The sequence below is a fragment of the Oryx dammah genome, unplaced genomic scaffold (assembly GCF_014754425.2).
Source record: "Oryx dammah isolate SB20612 unplaced genomic scaffold, SCBI_Odam_1.1 HiC_scaffold_11164, whole genome shotgun sequence".
NCBI classification, from domain to species: Eukaryota; Metazoa; Chordata; class Mammalia; order Artiodactyla; family Bovidae; genus Oryx; species Oryx dammah.
The window spans coordinates 1,827,987-1,851,464 of record NW_024080557.1 but is presented as its reverse complement, the minus strand read 5'-3'; the positions used below and the strand labels follow the sequence as shown (position 1 = coordinate 1,851,464).

Below are 23,478 nucleotides of genomic sequence, written 5' to 3'. Positions count from 1 at the left end.
TTTTCCTGCAGAGTTCCCTTTTCTCTGGAATTCTGTCTTTCAACTTACAGGCACTTCATACTTCCTGCACAAAGTCTACTCATTCTAGGGAGATCATGATGTTCTATTTATAATCCACTCCCTGGTTTATGGTTGTGTAATTGCTTCTAGACAAAATCCAGGCAATTATGAGAGCCTCCCGCTTTGTTCCTCTCCATTTTGGGATCACAGTTCTGTATGGCCCTGTCCCAGTATTTGAATACAGATATATTTTGCTCAGTTTTTTAAATTTTTTGAAAAAACAAATGAAAACCTGCTCCCTGTTTTTTCTATCATGGCTCTTTCTTGATTTTAAGATTTTAATTTTTTTCTCCAGAACTTTAGATAATTATCATTGAATGAATTATTGTGTTTTTTTCTTAATTTGGAAATTCTGAGAAGTATTGAGTTAAAAAAGTATTTATTAATTACTTTCCTCAGTGCATTAACTTACGTTGTCATTTCTAAACATGTCTCTTCAGTGAAAGTCATTCCATCATGTGCAATTCTTTGCAACCCCATGGACAGTAGCCTGCCAGGCTCCTCTGTCCATGGACTTCTTCAGAGTAGAATATTAGAAGGGGTAGCCATTCCCTTCCCCAGGGGATCTTTCCAACCCAGGAGTTGAACGAGGTCTCCTTCATTGCAGGTGGATTCTCTGCTGTTTGAACCACCAAGCATGTTTCTTAAGGAAAGTAAATAAAACTGAGGTGGGATGTTTACTTGAAAGCATTTTTGAGTTCAGTTCAGTTCAGTCTCTCAGTCGTGTCCGTCTCTTTGTGACCGCATGCACTGCAGCACACCAGGCCTCCCTGTTCATCACCAACTCCTGGAGTTCCCCCAAACCCATGTCCATTGAGTCAGTGATGCCATCCAACCATCTTTGAATATTCAGAACCAAATCTTCAGTGCTGAGATGTCATATTTAGTTCATTTCCATGATGTGGTCATCTAAATAAAAATGATGAATATTTGTCTTCAAGTTGTTATAAATCAGTTTCTCAGGTGAATTTAATTTCATCTGTTTTAGAAAGAACCAGAAGTAGCTTAAGTGAGAGATAAAAATTGAAAAAATCTTTAGTTTTCCTTCATAATGATCAACAATTTTATTTTCTTTAAAACTTGGAAGATTATTTGTTGTATCTTGACAAGTGTTATAACTACCCTGTTCCTCAATTTTCTTCCCTTGAAAAGTGAAAATGAAAATGTTCGTGACCCAGTCATGTCCAACTCTGCAACCCCATGAACTGTAGCCCATCAGGCTCCCCTGTCTCTAGAATTCTGCAGCTTAATCAAGAATCCTGGAGTGAGTAGCCATTCACTCCTCCAGGGGATCTTCCTTACCCAGGGATCTACATTGGTCTCTACACTGGTCTCAAAGAATTGCAGGCAGATTCTGTACCATTGGGGCCACTCTGAGAAAAGAGTTTCTTCTTACAAAGATGTGTAACACTGAACTATTAAATATAAAGAAAGTTGCTATATATGTGGACCTGCTGCTCTGTATATGTAATAGATAATTAATGAATTTAATATTAAATAGTTTGTCTAATTAGCAGATAGATAGCAGTGATGCCTGTCTTGGGAAGGAAAATAAAACCTCATATAAATGACAGTTTTACTTCAGTGCTGATGGAATGTTGAAATTTAGAAAGGGAGATTTGCAGAATTTCCCAATGTAACATCTGAGATTGGATTGAATGCTTAGCAATATCTGGAACTGACCAAGTGTACTCCTCTTCTACAATGTACAATTCATTTCTTTTTTTGAAAGAAATAAGCCTATTTCCTGTCACTACTCCCTCCCACAATCCCTAAGCTCTTTAAAAAGAAACTTAATCCAGGACAGAGAACAGTATGAGATCAATATCTGAAAAAATGTATTACAGTCAACTTGTAGGTTTTTTTTGAAACTTTTTTTTAAGCTGTCATGTTTGTGGTGTACTAAATATGCCATCAAATTTGGAAAACTCAGCAGTGGCCACAGGACTGGAAAAGGTCAGTTTTCATTCCAATCCCAAAGAAAGGCAATGACAAAGAATGCTCAAACTACTGTACCATTGCACTCATCTCACACCCTAGTAAAGTGATGCTCAAAATTCTCCAAGTCAGGATGCAGCAATACGTGAACTGTGAACCTCCAGATGTTCAAGCTGGTTTTAGAAAAGGCAGAGGAACCAGAGATCAAATTGCCAACATCCTCTGGATCATCGAAAAAGCAAGAGAGTTCCAGAAAAACTTCTATTTCTGCTTTATTGACTAAGCCAAAGCCTTTGACTGGGTGAATCACAATAAACTGAAAAATTCTGAGAGAGATGGGAATACTAGACCACCTGACCTGCCTCTTGAGAAACCTGTATGCAGATCAGGAAGCAACAGTTGGAACTGGACGTGGAACAACAGATTGGTTCCAAATAGGGAAAGGAGTATGTCAAGGCTGTATATTGTCACCCTGCTTATGTAACTTATGTGCTGAGTACATCATGAGAAATGCTGGCTGGAGGAAGCACAAGCTGGAATCAAGGTTGCCAGGAGAAATATCAATAACCTCAGATATGCAGATGATACCATCTTTATGGCAGAAAGTGAAGAAGAACTAAAGAGCCTCTTGATGAAAGTGAAAGAGGAGAGTGAAAAAGTTGGCTTAAAGCTCAACATTTAGAAAATGAAGATCATGGCATCCGGTCCCATCACTTCATGGGAAATAGATGGGGAAACAGTGGAAACAGTGTCAGACTTTAGTTTTTTGGGCTCCAGAATCACTGAAGATTGTGACTGCAGCCATGAAATAAAAAGGCGTTTACTCCTTGGAAGGAAGGTTATGACCAACCTAGACAGAATATTAAAAAGCAGAGACATTACTTTGTCAACAAAGATCCGTCTGGTCAAGACTATGGTTTTTCCAGTGGTCATGTATGGGTGTGAGAGTTGTACTATAAAGAAAGCTGAGTGTTGAAGAATTGATAACTTTTGACCTGTGGTGTTGGAGAAGACTCTTGAGAGTCCCTTGGCCTGCAAGGAGATCCAACCAGTCCATCCTAAAGGAGATCAGTCCTGGGTGTTCCTTGGAAGGGCTGATCTTGAGGCTGAAACTCCAATAATTTGGCCACCTCATGTGATGAGCTGACTCATTTGAAAAGACCCTGATGCTGGGAAAAATTGAGAGCAGGAGGAGAAGGGTACGACAGATGAAATGATTAGATGGCATCACTGACTCAATGGACATGGGTTTGGGTGGACTCCAGGAGTTGGTGATGGACAGGGTGGCCTGGCGTGCTGCGGTTCATGGGGTCGCAAAGAGTCACGCAGGACTTAGCGACTGAACTGACTGACATTTTTGTGGAAGTTCCAGCTTATAATACTTCAAATTAGCATGATCTCATACTCAAAATCAGAGCAAGTTCAGTTATTTTCAGTATCTAAATAAGTGTCACATAAATTAAATGTAAATAAAATTTAATTTTAAGAAAAATAAATTTCTGCAAATTATTAAGCTTTTTTTCTTCTTAAATGCCAATAATTTTTATTTGATTTTGTGACTTTTCCCCCTGATTTACAGGGAAGAGATCAAAGAATATTGTTTCTATAAATTCATTTATTTTAAAGTGTAGAAACAGCATTTGATGGTAGATACACAATATTATAAACAATTAAAATTAAGTTTAATAGCATTTTAAATTTAATAGCTATATTTTTATCAGTATATTTGTGTACATTAAGAATTTAGACAGAGTTGTTAGTATTTCATGCAGGTAATTGGAATAAGTTTCCAGTCAAATAATTAATTAAAAAAAATCATGTTCTTAAATGACTACATTGCCCTCATTGATTCTGTTAGCTGAGTTGGTTGTTTCCTTCATGTTTTACAACAGTGTGAGTGACTCTGCAAACTTAACATGCCACTAACATCATTCAGCCTATGTATTGCATTCAAAAAAAAAAATCACATTTTATGTCTTAACAACCTAAGCCATTTTTAGAACAAGAGTAGAGAAACCATCAACCTTTTTTATATTTCTAGTATGTTAAATAACTACATTTTGAAGCCATCGCTACTTCTAGTTAACCTCAACTGAAGTCTAAGATATATAATCACATTGCTTTACTCTTTATTGAAAAATATTGTTCTTAAAAATGGATCTAAGAGAATTATTCTGATTTATTTTGCAATTATGCTGTTTATCCCAAAGTACCTACAAAGACCAAACTAATATTTTGAAGATACTGAGACAAAAATATTCTAAACTACTGAATAAATGAGAGATGGTTTATCTTTGGAAATAATAGCATGAGAAACATTGACTGGATTCTTGATTCAGTCCCCTAATCTATATCTTCCATTATTTCCTTTCTCTCTCATCTTTATAGAGCAGAAAGAATATTTTTAAGACTCAAAACCAATCATGTCATCTCTTTGCTGAAAACCCATTAATAACTTTTCCATTGCTCTGAATGCATCCCATAGTCTTGTCAAAAGGGTCCTGCAAGGTCTTGGCAGTTGCATACAAATTTTTTTTTTTTAGCTTGGGGAATTTTGGAGAATGCTCATTTCCTCTGGTGAAAAAACAAGTGTATATACTCAAAACAATGTTCATTTCCTCATATAGTTAATACTTCACTATTCACCCTTCAGGTTTCTAGTCCATCATCACTTCCTACTTCAAAGCCACAAACATACATTGTTGATACTAAATACTCATTCTTCAAGGTACCTTACAGAAATGTAATTTTATATGTTTTTTGTTACTTATTTAGTGCCTTAATCTCTGATATATACAGAATTATCAGTTAGGCAGGTATCATGCTGACTTAAATAACCACTGTAGCATGAAAGACTAACAGTTTCTCCTGATATTTTAGTATATCTCAAAGAACATTTTTTGAATAGATGACCAAATGAATTAACTTTAAAATTCAAAGAAAGTTTATACAAATAACCAGTATCACCCCAGGTGTATCTTGAGTATGTTCTATTGAAATGTTCTATGTTCTGTGGTTCTATTGAATAACTTCTATGAGCCCTGCCCTTTCTGTGACATAAGAGACAGAAAATACTACAGACAACACTAATAAAATGAGCAAGGCTGGTGACCAAGACAGACTGATGCTGAAAGAATAAAGGTTCTGTCATTGCCATGATATGTATCAAGGCACTTTGCCCAGAGACCAGGCAATATTATTTAGCAGAGAGAGCACAGCACTATATATAAAAGTCTCATAGTTTGTTTGAATTCTGCATTTTACTTGTTTTAACTCTGATACAAAATGAAGTTTTTATTTAAGCAATACATTCTACTGTAAGATAAAACTGTATTTGTTTTTATAAATATAGTAAATCCAGGTGAATCACAATACAAATGTTCTGGCATTCAAATAGGTCACCTAGCCAAAATGTTGCATATCTAACGTGCTAAAAGCAAACTTATTTCACAATTTTGTCAATTACTGATTCTATGATAGTCTCTGTAGTAATAAAGAGATCAAACAAGTGTACTGAACTAAGAACTTGATACAGGAATTGGCAAGAGCATTGATCTGAATGCTGGAAGACCTCAGTTCCCATGCTTGTTTTCATGCAGGTCAATTATACTTTTGGGTTCAAGTTCTTTTTCTATAAAGAACTGGGGTGAACTATTCTATGAATTACTCTGCATTTCATGTGGCAAGAATTTGGGGTGATGTCTGTCTTCTATGTGCCTAGATTAATTCTTAAAGGAGACCATGCAGACAAATGGATTTGCTTGCTCTGGATCTTGGGGGACACAGTGTATTATTATTAAGACTTTAGCTGAAATATTTAAATATCTGTTGCAAACCAATAAGTCTACATTTGGGAAGAAATTGCATTTCCACAGAAGATAAGTAAATGGGACATGTTTCCTTGACCATATGCAAGACTTTTGTGAGGGAGTTATGGCCAGGAATTATCTTAGATCCTACCCAAGAGGTCTACCCATAAGGATAAATAAATATAGTTGGAAAGGGAGTACAAGCATACCATTCTATACACATGGTGTTCTCGGGTTGGTTATTTCTCTCTCTCGGTTCTCTCATTGCGATAAAAATTTGGAACATCTTCTGGAACATCTTCAGACTAAAGGGTTTAAAACAACAGACAAGTTACAGCTCAGTTACAGCTCAAGCAGATATACCATTATTAAACAGACACTCCCAAGACATGAGAACAGACCGACCTCAAAAGAGTCATTCTTGCCACTATTCCCTCTTAGCTTCCCCCCTTTTATATTTCCTGTCTCCTCCGTTTGGTTGTGTCCTCTGCAATATAATCAGATGTATATATGTATAGAATATTTATGAACACTTAATTGCCTCTTCGCTGCCTGCCGTTAAGCGGAAGATCCCATGGTTAGTTTGTTTCTACTGTGTGCCTAGGGTTGATGTGCAGGAGTTGGAAAAGTCTCGGAGGTTATCTTGTAGTATATCTATTAGCTCCTCTGGGTGTGTCTGGCATGAGGTTTAGAGAATAGCTTGCATCCTTTTTAGCTAGACCACCTTTGGTTGCTCATGCCTAATTTCCTACCTAACAGTAGGGTGGAGAAAATAAGCAGCTAGCCAGAGAAACAATTCACCCACAACAAGGGAACTGTTTTGGGTACTTCTGAGGGTCCCTTGAAAAGATTTACAATCAAAATGAATCATCTTTCTTTAATCATCTGCCAAAGCCCTTGGAAACCAGTACCAAATCAGTGTGAGGCAAATAATATTCATGTGCCCTGATCACTTTTACTTCCAAATCTAGGAAGAATCATAGGGAACTCAGTGAGTAGGGATAGATGAAAAGAAATTCTAGAGGGGGCAATGGGAAAGAAAAGCCGATTTCACTCCCTCACCTCTGCCCCATCTGCCACAAGCCTTAGCTAAGGGAAACAAAGAATCTTTACCCAAATGATCAACTTTTTGTGTGTGATTAACTAGGACCTTTTTAAAATACAGTTCATGAGGTTCTTGTGGCATGTATAATGCAGTGGTTTGCCATTCCCTTCTCCAGTGTATTGGATCATATTTTGTTAGAACTCTCCACTATGACTCGTCCATCTTGGGTAGTCCTACATGGCAGGGCTCATAGCTTCATTGCATTACACAGGCCCATTCATCATGGCAAGAAAAACATCTATCTTTGTTGCAAGACTACACCAAAGCCTTTGACTGTGTAGATCATTAAACTGCAGAAAGCTCTTAAAAAGATTGGAATATCAGACCATCATACCTGTCTCCTGAGAAACCTGTACATATGTTAGGAAGCAACAGTTAGAACCCTGTATGGGACAACTGATTGGTGCAAGATAGAGAAAGGAGTATGACAAGGCTGTCTGCTGTCACCCTGTTTGTTTAACCTATATGCTGAACACATCATAAGAAATGCTGGGCTGGATGAGTTACAAAATGGAATCAAGATAGGCGGAGGAAGCACCAACAACCTCAGATATGTGGATGATATCACTCTAAGATGGCAGAAAACAAAGAGGGGCTAAAGAGCCTTTTGATGAGGGTGAAGGATGAGAGTGAAAGAACCAGCTTAAAACTAAATATTAAGAAAACTAAGATCATGGCATCCAGCCCCATTACTTCATGGCAAATAAAAGGGGGAAGGGTAGAAGTAGAGACAGATTTCCTCTTCTTGAGCTCTAAAATCACTGCAGATGGTGACGGTAGTCATGAAATCAGAAGATGATTGCTTCTGAAAGGAAAGCTATGACAAACCTAGACAGTATGTTGAAAAGCAAAGACATTACTCTGCCGATAGAGGTTCATGTAGTCAAGGCTATGGTCTTCCCTGTGGTCATGTACGGTTGTGAGAGCCAGCCCATAAAAAAGACAGAACAGAAAAAATGCTTTTGAACTGTGGTGCTAGAGAAGACTTCTGAAAGTCCCTTGGATGGCAAGATGATCAAACCAGTCAATCTTTAGGGAAATCAAACCTGAATACTTGTTGGAAGGACTGATGCTGAAGTTTCAGTATTTTGGCCATCTGCTACTAACAGCCAACTCATTGGACAAGTCCCTAATACTATGAAAAATTGAGGGCACAAGGATAAGAGGGCATCAGAGGATGAGTTGGCTGGATGACATCACTGATGCAATGAACATGAACTTGGGCAGACTTTGGGAGATGGTGAGGGACAGGGAGGCCCGGTGCACTGCAATCCATGGGGTCAGAAAGAGTTGGCCATGATTGGGTGACTGAATGACAACATCCAGGACTAGACACACTAATAGATAAATTTATATTCTTGAATTAAAAACTGGAGTATTTTTTTCTTATTCTGAGTATGAACTGAAATGTTTCTCCCTGAGATTTTATCTAGACAGGAAATAAAGAGCTCACAGAACTTGTTTGAGTATGTTATATACCAGTTACACTACAAATATATGATAGTGTAACATTTCATTTCTGAAGCAATACTCAACTTTGGTGTTACTACTGAGAAGACAAAGAGTAGAAATAATTTGTGGTTCTTGATTGAAAGCTGTAGGACATTTTCACCAGAGGTTAAAGTTAACGTATTGAGAGAAGACATTGTGTGTTCTGGCAAGAAAATTATAGTAATATATCTCATAGTCTATACTGGACCAGTAGTTCATTCTAATTACTCTTCAAACATAAAAAAAATAGAGAGGGCATCATGAAAATAAATACCATACTTACTGTAGTGTATGATAAAAATTAAGTTATCTTTTAAGAGCAATATATTTATGCTTTTAACTTTTGAATTATGGAGCTAGGTGGATAAAGAGTGGGGCAGAATGAAGCTAATGTTGTTTAATGCATACAATTTAATAAGAAAATTGTTCTTAGTACCAAAGCATATTGCCATTCTGTCCCCATTGTGGAGTAAAATAGAATGCTGTATATCTCTGTTTATTAACCCTATAGAGTGTTAGCTATTTCATCAAACAATAATTCGTCATTATAGAGCTAGATATTTCCCCAGACATTTAATTTGAATTGAAGGAATTCCCTGAATGGCTCAAGATAACAGCATAAGTCTTGAGTAATTTTATTGTACAAATAGACCTGTAACATATTGACTGGCCTAAACCATGTGGATAAGACAAATTTTATAGCTTCAATTTCTTTATTCAATGAGCTTTATCTTATGTTTTAGCATTAAGCATTGGTGGTCATATAATTTCTCTGTTAACATACTCCATTGGCTAAAAATAGACTCATGGAGAATCTATGGCCCTTATTGGAAAATGAGAACTGCAGGTCCAAATGTCTAAACATGACATTAGTACAAACATTCCAAATTGAAGAAAAGTATGATATAAAATAGAAGGTTCTGAGCCACCTACAATATGATAAGTTGATATGTCTATTCAACCAGTCACTGATGTCAGTTCAGTTCAGTTCAGTTCAGTCGCTCAGTCGTGTCCGACTCATTGCGACCCCATGAATCAGCATGCCAGGCCTCCCTATCCATCACCATCTCCTGGAGTTCACTCAGACTCATGTCCATCGAGTCGGTGATGCCATCCAGCCATCTCATCCTCTGTCGTCCCCTCTTCTTCCTGCCCCCAATCCCTCCCAGTATCCGAGTCTTTTCCAATGATTCAACTCTTTGCATGAGTTGGCCAAAGTACTGGAGTTTCAGCTTTAGCATCATTCCTTCCAAAGAACACCCAGGGCTGATCTCCTTTAGAATGGACTGGTTGGATCTCCTTGCAGTCCAAGGGACTCTCAAGAGTCTTCTTCAACACCACAGTTCAAAAGCATCAATTCTTCGGCACTCAGCTTTCTTCACAGTTCAACTCTAGTATCCATACATGACCACTGGAAAAACCATAGCCTTGACTAAATGGACCTTTGTTGGCAAAGTAATGTCTCTACTTTTCAATATGCTATCTAAGTTGGTCATAACTTTTCTTCCAAAGAATAAGCGTATTTTAATTTCATGGCTGCAGTTACCATCTGCAGTGATTTCGGAGCCCAAAAAGATAAAGTCTGACACTGTTTCCACTGTTTCCCCATCTATTTCCCATGAAGTGATGGGACCAAGTGCCATGATCTTCGTTTTCTGAATGTTGAGCTTTTAGCCAACTTTTTCTCTCTCCTCTTTCACTTTGATCAAGAGGCTTTTAGTTCCTCTTCACTTTCTGCCATAAGGATGGTGTTATCTGCATATCTGAGGTTATTGGTATTTCTCTTGGCAATCTTGATTCCAGCTTGTGCTTCTTTCAGCCCAGCATTTCTCATGATGTACTTTGCATATAAGTTAAATAAGCAGAGTAACAATATACAGCCTTGATGTACTCCTTTCCCTATTTGGAACCAGTCTGTTGTTCCATGTCCAGTCTAATTGTTGCTTCCTGATCTGCCTACAGGTTTCTCAAGAGGCAGGTCAGGTGGTCTGGCATTCCCATCTCTTTCAGAATTTTCCACAGTCTATTGTGATCCACACAGTCAAAGGCTTTGGCATACTCAATAAAGCAGAAATAGATGTTTTCTGGAACTCTCTTGCTTTTTCCATGATCCAGTGGATGTTGGCAATTTGACCTCTGGTTCCTCTGCCTTTTCTAAAACCAGCTTGAACATCTGGAATTTCACGATTCACGTATTGCTGAAGCCTGGCTTGGAGAATTTTGAGCATTACTTTACTAGCGTGTGAGATGAGTGCAATTGTGCGGTAGTTTGAGCATTCTTTGGCATTGCCTTTCTTTGGGATTGGAATGAAAACTGACCTTTTCCAGTCCTATGGCCACTGCTGAGTTTCCCAAATTTGCTGGCATATTGAGTGTAGCACTTTCATAGCATCATCTTTCAGGATTTGAAATAGCTCAACTGGAATTCCATCAGCTCTACTAGCTTTGTTAGTAGTGATGCTTTCTAAGGCCCACTTGACTTCACATTCCAGGATGTCTGGCTCTAGGTGAGTGATCACACCATCATGATTATCTGGGTCGTGAAGATCTTTTTTGTACAGTTCTTCTGTGTATTCTTGCCACCTCTTCTTAATATCTTCTGCTTCTATTAGGTCCATACCATTTCTGTCCTTTATCGAGCCCATTTTTGCATGAAATATTCCCTTGGTATCTCTAATTTTCTTGAAGAGATCTCTAGTCTTTCTCATTCTGTTGTTTTCCTCTATTTCTTTGCACTGATCACTGAGGAAGGCTTTCTTATCTACTATGTATACATGTATCATATGAATATGTAGCAAAATATGCTTACATTGCTTCATAGTCATAGGGAATATGTTACTGAAGATGTGTTGCTGAGTATATTATTGTAGTTGCTATATTATTTCTTTCTAATTAAAGTGTCCTAGATATGTGATGTATTTTATTTAAATTACATTTCTACAATCATTTTCAATAACTTTTGAATGTCAATGACAAAAATTTATTTTTTATTATATTCTTTCATATTATATATTTGGTACATAACTACATTAAGGGAATAAAAACAAAGCTGAGACCTATCATGAATATGCACAAAGTGCTGAAAATTTCCCATTTTAGACCTTAAGAACAATTTTTCTTTTGTTTTACTCCATCATCTAATCAATCAAAAGAGAATCTTAATTCTTTTACTCTGAGCTCTGATTGGAGTATAGAATTTTATTTACATCATTGCTATTTCAACCAATGATTATAAAACAATCATGATAGCCTATCCTTCCATCCTTCCTTGCTCAGTCATGTCTGAGTCTTTGTGATTCCATGGCCTGCCAGACTCCTCTTTCTGTGTTGCCATTTGCCATTTCCTACTCTAGGGGATCTTCCCTACTCAGAGATCAAACTGACCTCTCTTTCATGTCCTATACTCACAGTAGATTCACAGTGGTGGATTCTTTACCACTAGCGCCACCCAGGACCACTAGTGGCTCAGAGGTTAAAGCATCTGCCTGCAATGCAGGAGACCAGGATTCGATCCCCTGGGTCAGGAAGATCCCCTGGAGAAGGAAATGGCAACCCACTCCAGTATTCTTGCCTGGAGAATCCCTGGAGGGAGGAGCCTGATAGGCTATAGCCCATGGGGTGACAAATAGTCGGACATGACTGAGCTACTTCACTTTCACTTTCAGCACCACCTGGAAGCCCAGTCATGATAGCATTTATATTTATATATGTGATTTAAAATTTATATATGTGATTTAAAATTTTTATGAACTTAACATTTTATTTAATCTCTATTAGTATAATGTGCATTTGGTTTCACAACATTTGTCCTGTTACCTTTATTCAGTAATATTAACAATTGATTTAACCACATTTCTCTTAATGATTTATATCTGAACATCTCATTTTTGTTTTCAACAGCTGAAGATGCATGTGGAGGAACAATGAGAGGATCTAGTGGCATCATATCAAGCCCTAGTTTTCCTAATGAGTACCATAATAATGCTGATTGCACTTGGACCATTGTAGCAGAACCTGGGGATACAATTTCACTCATATTTACTGATTTCCAAATGGAAGAAAAGTATGATTACTTAGAAATAGAAGGTTCTGAGCCACCTACAATATGGTAAGTAGACAGTTTCTATCAACTTAGCATTGATGTCATTGCCTGAGGCAAAATTTGGATTCAAGAACAACTATATTTGGGCCTTTAAAGAATTAGATATCTTAAAAAATTAACAGATGTAGGAAAATTATAAAGAGTAATTATCAGAGCTGAGGAAATTTTGAAGATTGGGTACTGATATATAGAGTGGAATTTTGGAAGGTGAAGCATTTCATCAAGTATTTGTTTATCACTTAATCAATGAAAAATAATTTGATTTTTATCAAAACTTGTGAAAGGAAATAAGAGTTGTTCCTACAGTTTTGTTCCTTATGTGCCAGTTCATATTTGGCATTTCTTTTCAAATTAATTGAATAGTCTTGGAAATAATTTGCCTTTTGTTTTGTAAGTAGATCTTTTATGTACCATGATATTTGAAGGCAAAAATTGAACACTATGATATGGGTGAATATGATATATTTCTTTAGAAACTCAAGACATGGTCTCATGAAACTGCAAAGTTTTCAAAACATAATTTTAGGATATGATGTTTTTAAAAAGAAAATACATTTTTATTCTGTTTTAAAATATTTAATGCACTGTTATCATTGAAGTGTAAAGTAAAATCAGTAATTGAGTGAAGAATGGTGGAATTAGTGAAATGAAGTCATAGGTAAAATGTAGACTAAAAGTGTATTTTGAGAAATGTAAAAATTTGATAAGAATACTGAAAATTTGTTGGAAAATTTTTATCAAAATCAATTAAATGAAGAGGTTTGCATTTTCAGATGATGATTCTTACTGAAGTATAGGGATTGATTTGAAGTGAGGATAGATTAGCTACAGAAAATCTCTTAAGAGGTGATTGCTGTAATTCAAGAAAAAAATCATGATAGCTTGTATTAGGATGATATTGATGGTGATAAAGAAGTAGAATGACTTGATAGATATTTAGGAGGTATTGTGATAAAGACCTATGTGATGAAGAATGTTAAAGAAGGTGGTGTTCTAATAAAACATTTTCTAGCTGGCATAAACTGGTGAAGGCCGGAGATATACTGACTGAGTTGGAAAATGTTGAAGAAAGGTCAAGTTTCAAATAGAAATACTGTGATTATTGAGAGTTGTTTTAGATATAAGTAGTTTGAAGTCTCTTTGAGACATATTAAAGCCATCTGATAAACAGTATCTATTTATATAATTCAATAGCTGTGAGTAGAAGCACAACTGATATGTACTTGATATTGATGGTAAAAAAACAAAAGCACCTTGATAGGAGTCTAAAAGATAGGAGGAAGAGAGATAGGAGGAAATACAAGGGATAAGGTGTCATATAGGCAAGAGAAGTATGAAGAAGGAGGAATAAGACGACATTACAGATTGCCATTGAAAGGACACTAGGTAAATATGTGTGTGTTTCTTTTGTGACCCCATGGATTGTAGCCCATCAAACTCCTCTGTCTATGGGATTTTCCAGGCAAGAATACTGAAGTGGGTAGCTATTTCCTTCTCCAGGGGATCTTCCTGACTCAGGGATCGAACCCAGATCTCCTGCATTGCAGGTGGATTCTTAACCACTGAGCCACCACAGAGGCCCATATATTATATGCAAACACATAAATTAGATATACACACACATATGTACACAGTGTGTGTATATGTGTGTGTGTGTGTATAAATATACACATACACACACACATATACACACACACCTAAATGGTGTACTATCTTTCATATGTTTGGAATATATACATTTTATACATATATATGCTAATGAATTCCCTGGTGGCTCAGCGGTAAATAATCTGTCTGCCAATGCAGGAGACATGGGTTCATTCCCTGGCTCGGGAAGATCCCCTGGAGAAGGAAATGACAACCCACTCCAGTATTCCTGCCTGAAAAATCCCATGGACAGAGGATCCTGGTGGGCTCTAGTCCATGGAGTCGCAAAAGAGTTGGACATGACTTAGCGACTAAATGACAGACAAATATGTGCTAATAATTCCAAGTTTAACAGTATTTCTCATATGGGGTTTTGTGTGTGTGTGTGTGTGTGTTTTGTAATATTTACATCAGAATTATCTTCAGTGTTTGTTAAAGTGCAGATTTACAAGCTCCTGCACAAATGTATTGATATATATGCTATAGACATGAAATTAGTAGTCTGCAAACTAGATTATTCCACTCATTGCTATGGCAAGTAAAACAGTAAGTTTGGTTTTATCAGTATTGTAACTCTGTCAATATAACTGTTCTATAAGCCATCCTACAAGAGCTAAAATACCACTCAAAAAACTGAAAGTGAAATTAACATGGTATATGAAACTAATCAAACTAATTCTGTAATATATACATTTATATATATGGTATGGATGTATATAATGGATAGCACAAAGATTGCGTTAGTGAATCAACAATTATCCAACTAAATAAGATAAATTTATTAGAAGTAACTGACTATAATTTCATTCTACAAAATAAATATTACACATACTAATCCTGCTGCTGCTGCTAAGTCACTTCAGTCGTGTCCGACTCTGTGTGACCCCATAGACGGCAGCCCACCAGGCTCCCCCATCCCTGGGATTCTCTAGGCAAGAATACTGGAGTGGGTTGCCATTTCCTTCTCCAATGCATGAAAGTGAAAAGTGAAAGTGAAGTCGCTCAGTCCTGTCCGACCCTCAGCGACCCCATGGACTGCAGCCTTCCAGGCTCCTCTGTCCATGGGATTTTCCAGGCAGGAGCACTGGAGTGGGGTGCCACTGCCTTCTCCGATACTATTCCTATCAAACAGGTATTTCTCTTTACCACCTTATTTATGATAATTATGAGACTAAAATGTACAGTGAAGAAGCTGTGGTTCTGTATATTATTGTTGCTTATTCACAGCAGTAAAATAATTTGATTAAATATGTATTGTGGTTCTATAATTTTGAATTAACTTTCATTGCTGTGATAAGAGAATTTAACATAAGATCTACCTTCTTAGCAAAATTTTAAGTGTACAATACAGTGTTCTTAACCATAGGCACAATATTGAACAGCAGATCTGTAGAATAGAACTTACCTGTTTTACATAACTAAAACTTTAATTCTAGTGGATAGCAAATCTCTATTTCCTTTCCCCCCAGCCATTGGCAAATACCATTACACTCTTAGTTTCTGTAACTATGTAAGATATCTCATATAAGCAAAATCATGTCGTATTTGTCCTTCTGTGGCTGGCTTATTTCACTTAATGTAACGTCCTTAAGGTTCATCCATATTGTTGAATACAGCAGGATTCTTATTTCCTAAGGTTGAATGTTATTTTTTTATATGTGTATGCTACGTTTTCCTTACCCATTCTTCCAAAATGGTTGCCTCTCTTTAGACAAATAGAGTACTCATAAAATGGTAAGAGCCAGAGGGATTTTAGGGATCCAGCTGCCCAGGGTTCTTTGAGGGAAATATGTTTTGAGGCTTACTGTGTATGTTGACAATTCAGGATGAAAACCAAGATGTTCTAATAGTTACTGCAGTGTAATTTTTGACAAAAGTAATTCTTGTTATGCATACAACCAGGGCTTTCTAAAAAATATATGCCATATATCAGTAAAACATTTTGAAAGCCTATAACTCTGACATATGACTAGAACAATATGGATTAATGCTTTTAAATGCCTAAAGTTCCTACTAGATATTTAGTTGATACCTAAATATGAATTTGCATCAAATAAAACTTCCTATAGATATCTAAGAATCCCTAGTATGGTTAATTTACCATTTTTAGTACATCTGAATGTATTTTTTTCTACCTTAAGGAAAACCTGTTTGACTGCACCTAGAAGAGGTAACACTGTACATGCCTTGCTTGCTCATCCACTAAAATAAAAATTACATAATAGATGAAACCAGAATTAACACAAATAACTGGGAACTACTGAGAGAAGCATTTTGAAAGTTTTCTAAAAAGACCACTTCAATTTAAGTACATGATATTTCCTCTCTGACTTTTTCATAGTATTCTTTAAAAAAAATTGAAGCATAATTGCTTTACAGTGTTGTATTGCTTTCTTCTATACAGCAAAGTGAATCATTTATATATATACATGTATCCCCTCTTGTTTAGATTTCCTTCACATTTAGGTTACAAAAGAGCACTGAGTAGAGTTTCCTGTGCTATAAAGTAGGTTTCATTAGTTATCTATTTCATACATGATAGTGTATATATGTTGATCTCTGTCTCCCAATTCATTCCACCCACTCTTTCCCACTTGGTATCCGTAAGTTTTATCTCTACATGTTTGTCTTTATTTCTGCTTTGAAAATAAGTTCATCTGTACCATTTTTCTAGATTCCACATAAAAGTGATATATGATATATATTTTTTCTCTTTCTGACTTACTTCACTCTGTACGTCAGTTTCAAGGTCTATTCACTCCTCTGCAAATGGCATTATTGTGTTCCTTTTTTATGGCTTAGTAATATTCTATTGAACCACCTCAGATATGGTGACTGTATGTGTAAATACACACACACACACACACACACACACATATTGAATAAAGTATGGAAAACCACTAGGTCATTTAGAAGTGACCTAAATCAAGAAGAGAAACCAAAGGCAAAGGAAAAAAGGAAGGATGTATCTGTCTGAATGCAGAGTTCTAAAGAATAGCAAGGAGAGATAATAAAGCCTTCCTAAGTAAACAATACAAAGAAATAGAGGAAAACAATAGAATGGGAAAGACTAGAGATCTCTTCAAGAAAATTAGAGATACCAAGGGAACATTTCATGCAAAGATGGGCACAATAAAGGACAGAAATGGTATGGACCTGACAGAAGCAGAAGATATTAAGAAGAGGTAGCAAGAATACCCAAGAACTATACAAAAAAGATCATAATGACCGAGATAACCATGATAGTGTGATCACTCACCTAGAGTCAGACATCCTGGAGTACAAAGTCAAGTGGGTCTTAGGAAGCATCACTATGAACAAAGCTAGTGGAGGTGATGGAATTCCAGCTGAGCTATTTCAAATCCTAAAAGATCATGCTGTGAAACTGGTGCACTCGTACTCCAGCAAATTTGCAAAGCTCAGCAGTGGCCACAGGACTGGAAAAATTCATTTTTCTTTCCATTCCCAAAGAAAGGCAATACCAGTGAATGTTCAAACTACCACACAATTGTACTCATTTCACGTGCTCGCAAACTAATGCTCAAAATCCTACAAGTTCAGCTTCAACAGTACAGGAACAGCACGAGAACTCCCAGATGTACAGGCTGGATTTAAAAAGGGCAGAGAAACCAGAGATCAATTTGCCAACATCCCCTGGATCTTATAAAAAGCAAGGAAATTCCAGAAGAACATCTACTTCATTACTACACCAAAGACTTTGACTGTATGATCACAAAAAACTAGAATATTCTTAAAGAGATGGGAATACCAGACCATCTTACCTGCCTCCTGAGTAACCTGTATGCAGGTCAAGAAGCAATAGTTAGAACCAGTCATGGAACACCGAACTAGTTCAAAATTGGGAATGGAGTACGTCAAGGCTGTATATGGTCACCCTGCTTATTTAACTTCTATGCAGAGTATATCATGAGAAATACTGGGCTGGATGAGGCTCAAGCTGGAGAAAAGATTGCTGTGAGAAATATCAATAACCTTAAATGGCACTGCCCTTGTGGCAGAAAGTGAAGAGGAACTAAGGAGAGTCCTGATGAGGGTGAAAGGAGAATGAAAAAGTTGGCTTAAAACTCAACATTAAAAAAAGCTGAGATCATGCCATCCAGTCTCATCACTTCATGACAAATAGATGGGGAAAAAATGGAAGCAGTGACAGACTTTATTTTCTTGGGCTCCAGAATCACTGTGGATAGTGACTGCAGCCAGGAAATTAAAAGATATGTGCTTCTTGGGAAAGAAAACTGACAAACCTAGACAGTGTATTAAAAAGCAGAGACATCACTTGGCTGCCAATTGTCCATATAGTCAAAGCTGTGATTTTTCCAGTAATCATGTATGGATAAGAGAGTTGGATCATAAAGAAGGCTGTTGCTGCTGCTGCTGCTAAGTTGCTTCAGTCGTGTCCGACTCTCTGCGACCCCATAGACTGCAGCCCACCAGGCTCCCCCGTTCCTAGGATTCTCCAGGCAAGAAGACTGGAGTGGGTTGCCATTTCCTTCTTCAATGCATGAAAGTGAAAAGTAAAAGTGAGCTCTAAGGAATTGATGCTTTCAAACTGTGATACTGGAGAAGAGTCTTAATAGTCCTTTGGACAGCAAGGTGATCAAACCGGTAAATCCGAAAGGATACCAGCCCTGAATATTCATTGGAAGGACTGATGCTGAAGCTGAAACTCCAGGACTTTGGCCACCTGAAGTAAAGATGGGAAGAGCTGACTCATTGGAAAAGATGCTGATGCTGGGCAAGACTGAAGGCAGGAGAAGGGGATGACAGAGGATGAGATGGTTGGATGGCACATTCATTGGACATGAGTTTCAGCAAACTCAAGGAGATAGTGAAAGACAGGGGAGCCTGGTGTTCTGCAGTCCATATGGTCACAAAGAGTTAGACATGACCGAGCAACTGAACAATAATAACAACATATATACATATTTGTATAGCATCCATATTTACCACATCTTCTTTATCCATTCTTCTATTAATGGACATTTATATTATTTCCATTTCCTGGCTATTGTAAATAGTGCTGCTGTAAACATTGAGGTCGGTGTGTTTTTGAATTATGTTTTTTTCCAGGTATATGCCCAGAAGTGAAATTTATGGGTCATATGGTAGTTCTATTTTTATTTTTCTTGAAGACTTCCATAATGTTCTCCATAATGGCTGTACCAATTTACATTCCAGTGAACAGTGTCAGACAGTTCCCTTTTTTCCACACCCTCTACAGCATTCATTTTTTTATTTATTAAAAAAAATATTTTTGATTGTAGGAAAACTACAGTGTTGTGTTGGTTTCTGCCATACAATAGTACTAATCAGCCATAATTAAATATGTATCACTTCCCTCTTGAGCCTCCCTCCTACCCCCCATGCTGTCCCTCTAGGTCATTACAGAGTTCCAAGCTGGACTTCCTGTGTTATATAGCATCTTCTTACTCACTATCTATTTTACACATGGTAGTGTATATATATTGTTTCTTCTTTCTCCATTCATCCCACTCTTTCCTTCTCTCATTGTGTCCATAAGTCATTTATCTATATCTGCATATCTATTCCTTCTCGGCAACTTAAGTTCATCAACACAATTTTTCTCGATTCCATATATATGCATTAATACATGATAATTGTTTTTCTCTTTCTGACTTACTGCACTCTGTATCACAGGCTCTAGGTTTATCCACCTCACTAGAATTGACTCAAATTCGTTCTTTTTAATGACTAAGTAATATCCCTTTATATATATGTACCACATCTTCTTTATCCATTCATCTATCCATTGAGTATTCATCCATTGACGGATGAATGTCCAGGTTACTTTCGTGTGCTAGCTATGGAGTAAAGAGTGCTGGTATGAACTTTGGAGTACATGTGTCTTTTTCAATTATGGTGTTCGCAGGGTATATGCCCAATAGTAGGATTGCTGGTCCATATGGTAGTTTTATTCCTAGTTGTTTAAGGAATCTCCATACTGTTTTTTGTAGTGGCTGTGTCAGTTTACATTCCCATCAACAATGCAAGAGTGTTTTGTTTTCTCTGCAACCTCTCCAGCATTTATTGTTTGTTGATTTTTTTTTGACTATGTCCATTCTGACTGGTGTGAGTTAATATCTCACCGTTCTTTTAATTTGAATTTCTCTAATAATTAGTGATGTTGAGCATCTTTTCATGTGTTTACTGGCTATTTGTATATCTTCTTTGGAGAAATGTCTATCTAGGTCTTCTACCCATTTTTTGATTGGGCTGCCTTTATTTCTGTTACTGAGTTGTACGAATTGCTTATATACATTGCAGATTCCAGCATTTATTTTTTGTAGATATTTTGATAATAGCCATTCTGGCTAGCCTGAGGTGATCTCTCATTATAGTTTTAGTTGTATTTCTCTAATATTTAGTGATGTTGAGCATCTTTTCATGTTGTTTCTCACCATCTGTATGGTTTCTTTGGAGAAATGTCTGTTTAGATCTTCTCCCCAATTTTTGATTCAGCTATTTTTTTCTTTTGAGTTGAATGAGCTGTTTGGATATTTTTGATGTTAATCCCTTGTTGGTTGCTTCATTTACAAATATATTCTCCCATTCTGAGGGTTGCCTTTATATTTTTAATTTTTTCTTTATTTTTATTTACTTATTTTTAAAAATTATTTTTATTGGAGTACAGTTGTTTTACAGTGTTGTGTTAGTTTCTACTTTATGGCAAAATGAATCAACCAAACATATACATATATTCCCTCCCTTTTGAACTTCCTTCTCATTCAGGTCACCACAGTGCATTATGTCATTTCTTGTGCTCTTCAGTATGTTCTTATTAGTTATCTATTTATACATAGCATTGGTAGTATATATGTGTGCATCACAATCTCCCAATTCTTCCCACTCCCTTCCCCTTTGCTATCCATACATTTGTTCTCTAAGACTGTCTCTGTTTCTGCTTCTCAGATAAGATCATCTTTACCATTTATATAAGTGATATTATACAATGTTTGTGTTTCTCTTTCTGACTGACTTCTCTCTGTATGACATTGTCTAGGTCCATCCATGTCTCTAAAGATGACCTAATCTCATTACATTTTGTGGCTGAGTAATGTTCCATTTAAATATTTACTGCATCATCTTTATGCATTCTTCCACTGATGGTCATTTAGGCTACTTCCATGTCCTGGTGTCATAAATAGTGCTGCTGTGAACATTAGGGTGCATCTATCTTTTGGAATTATGATTTGCTTCTGGTATATGTCCAGGAGTGGGTTTTCTGGGTCATATGATAATTCTATTTTTAGTTTTTTGAGGAACTTCCGTACTGTTTTCCATGGTAGTTGTTTCAGTTTACCCTCTACCAAAAGTATAGAAGGGTTCCCTTTTCTCAGTACTCACTCCAGCATTTATTGTTTGTAGATTTTTGATAATAGCCATCGTGACCAGTGAGAGGTGATACCTCACTGTAGTTTTGCTTTGTATTTCTCTAATAATTATAATAAAGCTTTCCTGGTGGCTCAGACTGTAAAGTGTCTGTCTACAATGTGGGAGACCTGGGTTCGATCCCTGGGTTGGGAAGATACCCTGGAGAAGGAAATGGCAATCCACTCCAGTACTATTGCCTGGAAAATCCCATGGACAGAGGAGCCTGGTAGGCTACAGTGCATGGGGTCACAAAGAGTCAGACACTATTATAATCATAATAGCAATGTTGAGCATCTTTTCATGTGCTTGTTGGTCATCTGTATGTATGTTGAATTTTATTAAATGCTTTTTCTACATCTGTTGAGATGATCATGTGTCTTTTGTTTTTGTTTTTCTTGGTATGGTGTGTCACATTGATTGCTTTGTATATATTGGATCATCCTTCTGACCTTGAAATGAATCCACCCAGGTCAAGATGTATGACACATTTTAGGTGTTTTTGTATTTGGTCTGCCAATATTTTGTTGAGGATTTTTACATCTATATTCATGAAAGATACTGACTTATGATTTTACTTTTTGGTAGTGTCTTTGTCTATTTTTGGTATCAGGGTGATGATGGTTTCTAGAATGACTTTGAGAATGGACCCTCTTTAATGTTTTGGAAGAAATTTGAGATGGATTGGTATAAGTTCTTTTTTGCCTGTTTGGTAACTTTCCCCAGTCAAGCTGTCCAGTCCTAGATTTTGTTTACAAGGAGTTTTTTTTTTTTTTTTTAATTACAGATTCTATTTCACTTGTAGTGATCAGTCTGTTCAAATTATCTTTTTCTTCTTGATTCATTTTTGATTTGTTGGCATTTATTTGTTCATTGTATTCTCTTTTTTATTTATTTTTGGTATACCTTTTATAGGTTGTTATTTCTCCTCTTTCTTTTCTTATTTTGTTTGAGTCTCTCTTTTCTTCTTCATGAGTCTGGGCAGAGGTTTGTGATTTTGTTTATCCTTTCAAAGAATTAGCTCTTGTTTTTATTGAATTTTTTCTCCTATTTTATGAATGTCTAATCTATTTCCTCTTTTAACTTTAATTTTTTTTCCCCTTTCTTCTGCAAACCTTAGGTTTTGTTTGTTCCTCTTTTTCTAATTCTTCTAGGTGATATGTTAGGTTGTTATTTGAGATTTTTCTTGTTTTTTGAGGAAGGCCTGTATTGCATGAAATCCCTTCTTAAAGCTGCTTTTGTTGTATCTCACAGATTGGTATGGGTTTGTTTTGTAATTTTTGTCAAAGCATTTTTTTTTATTTTTCCAGTTTTATTGAGATATAATTGACACACAGAACTATGTAAGTCTAACAATGATTTGACTGATGAACATCATGAAATGATTATCACAGTAAGTTTAGTAAACTCCATCATCTTATAAAGATATGAAATTAAAGATAGAAACAATTTTCCATTGTGATGAGAACTCTTAGAATTTATTTCTTTAATATATAATGTACAACAATATTAATTATATGTATGTAATGTTGTACATTGCATCACTAGTACTGAATCGTCAAAGTATTTTTTAAATTTCTTTGATTTCACCATTGACCCATTGTTTTTTAGTCTAATGTTGCTCATTCCACATGCAATCTTTTTTCACTTGTTTGTTTGATTCTCTTTCTGAGATTAATTTCAGTTTCATGCCATTTTGGTCAGAAAAGATGCTTGAAATAATTCCTGTCCTCTTATTGTTGAGACTTGTTCTGTCTCCTATTAGGTAGTCTCTCCCAGAGAAAGTTTCATTTGCACTTGAGAAGAAAATGAATTCTGAATTTTTTAAATGTAATTTCTTGAAAATATCAATTAAGTCCAACTGTAAGAATCTTTGTCGCCTTATCGATTTTCTATTTGGAAGATCTGTTCCATTG

The 23,478-nt window shown here is 36.4% G+C and overlaps 1 protein-coding gene across 3 annotated transcripts in view; it reads left to right on the top strand.

Moving 5' to 3' along the window:
* The window catches only part of LOC120860724 (CUB and sushi domain-containing protein 3), a 1,429,922-nt gene that overhangs the window by 417,506 nt on the left and 988,938 nt on the right, over positions 1-23,478 (top strand). For all 3 annotated transcript variants that reach the window (XM_040236474.1, XM_040236473.1, XM_040236472.1), the window contains exon 5: positions 12,304-12,511. In XM_040236474.1, coding sequence (XP_040092408.1) covers positions 12,304-12,511 — 208 coding nt within the window. The remainder of the gene's footprint in view (positions 1-12,303; positions 12,512-23,478) is intronic.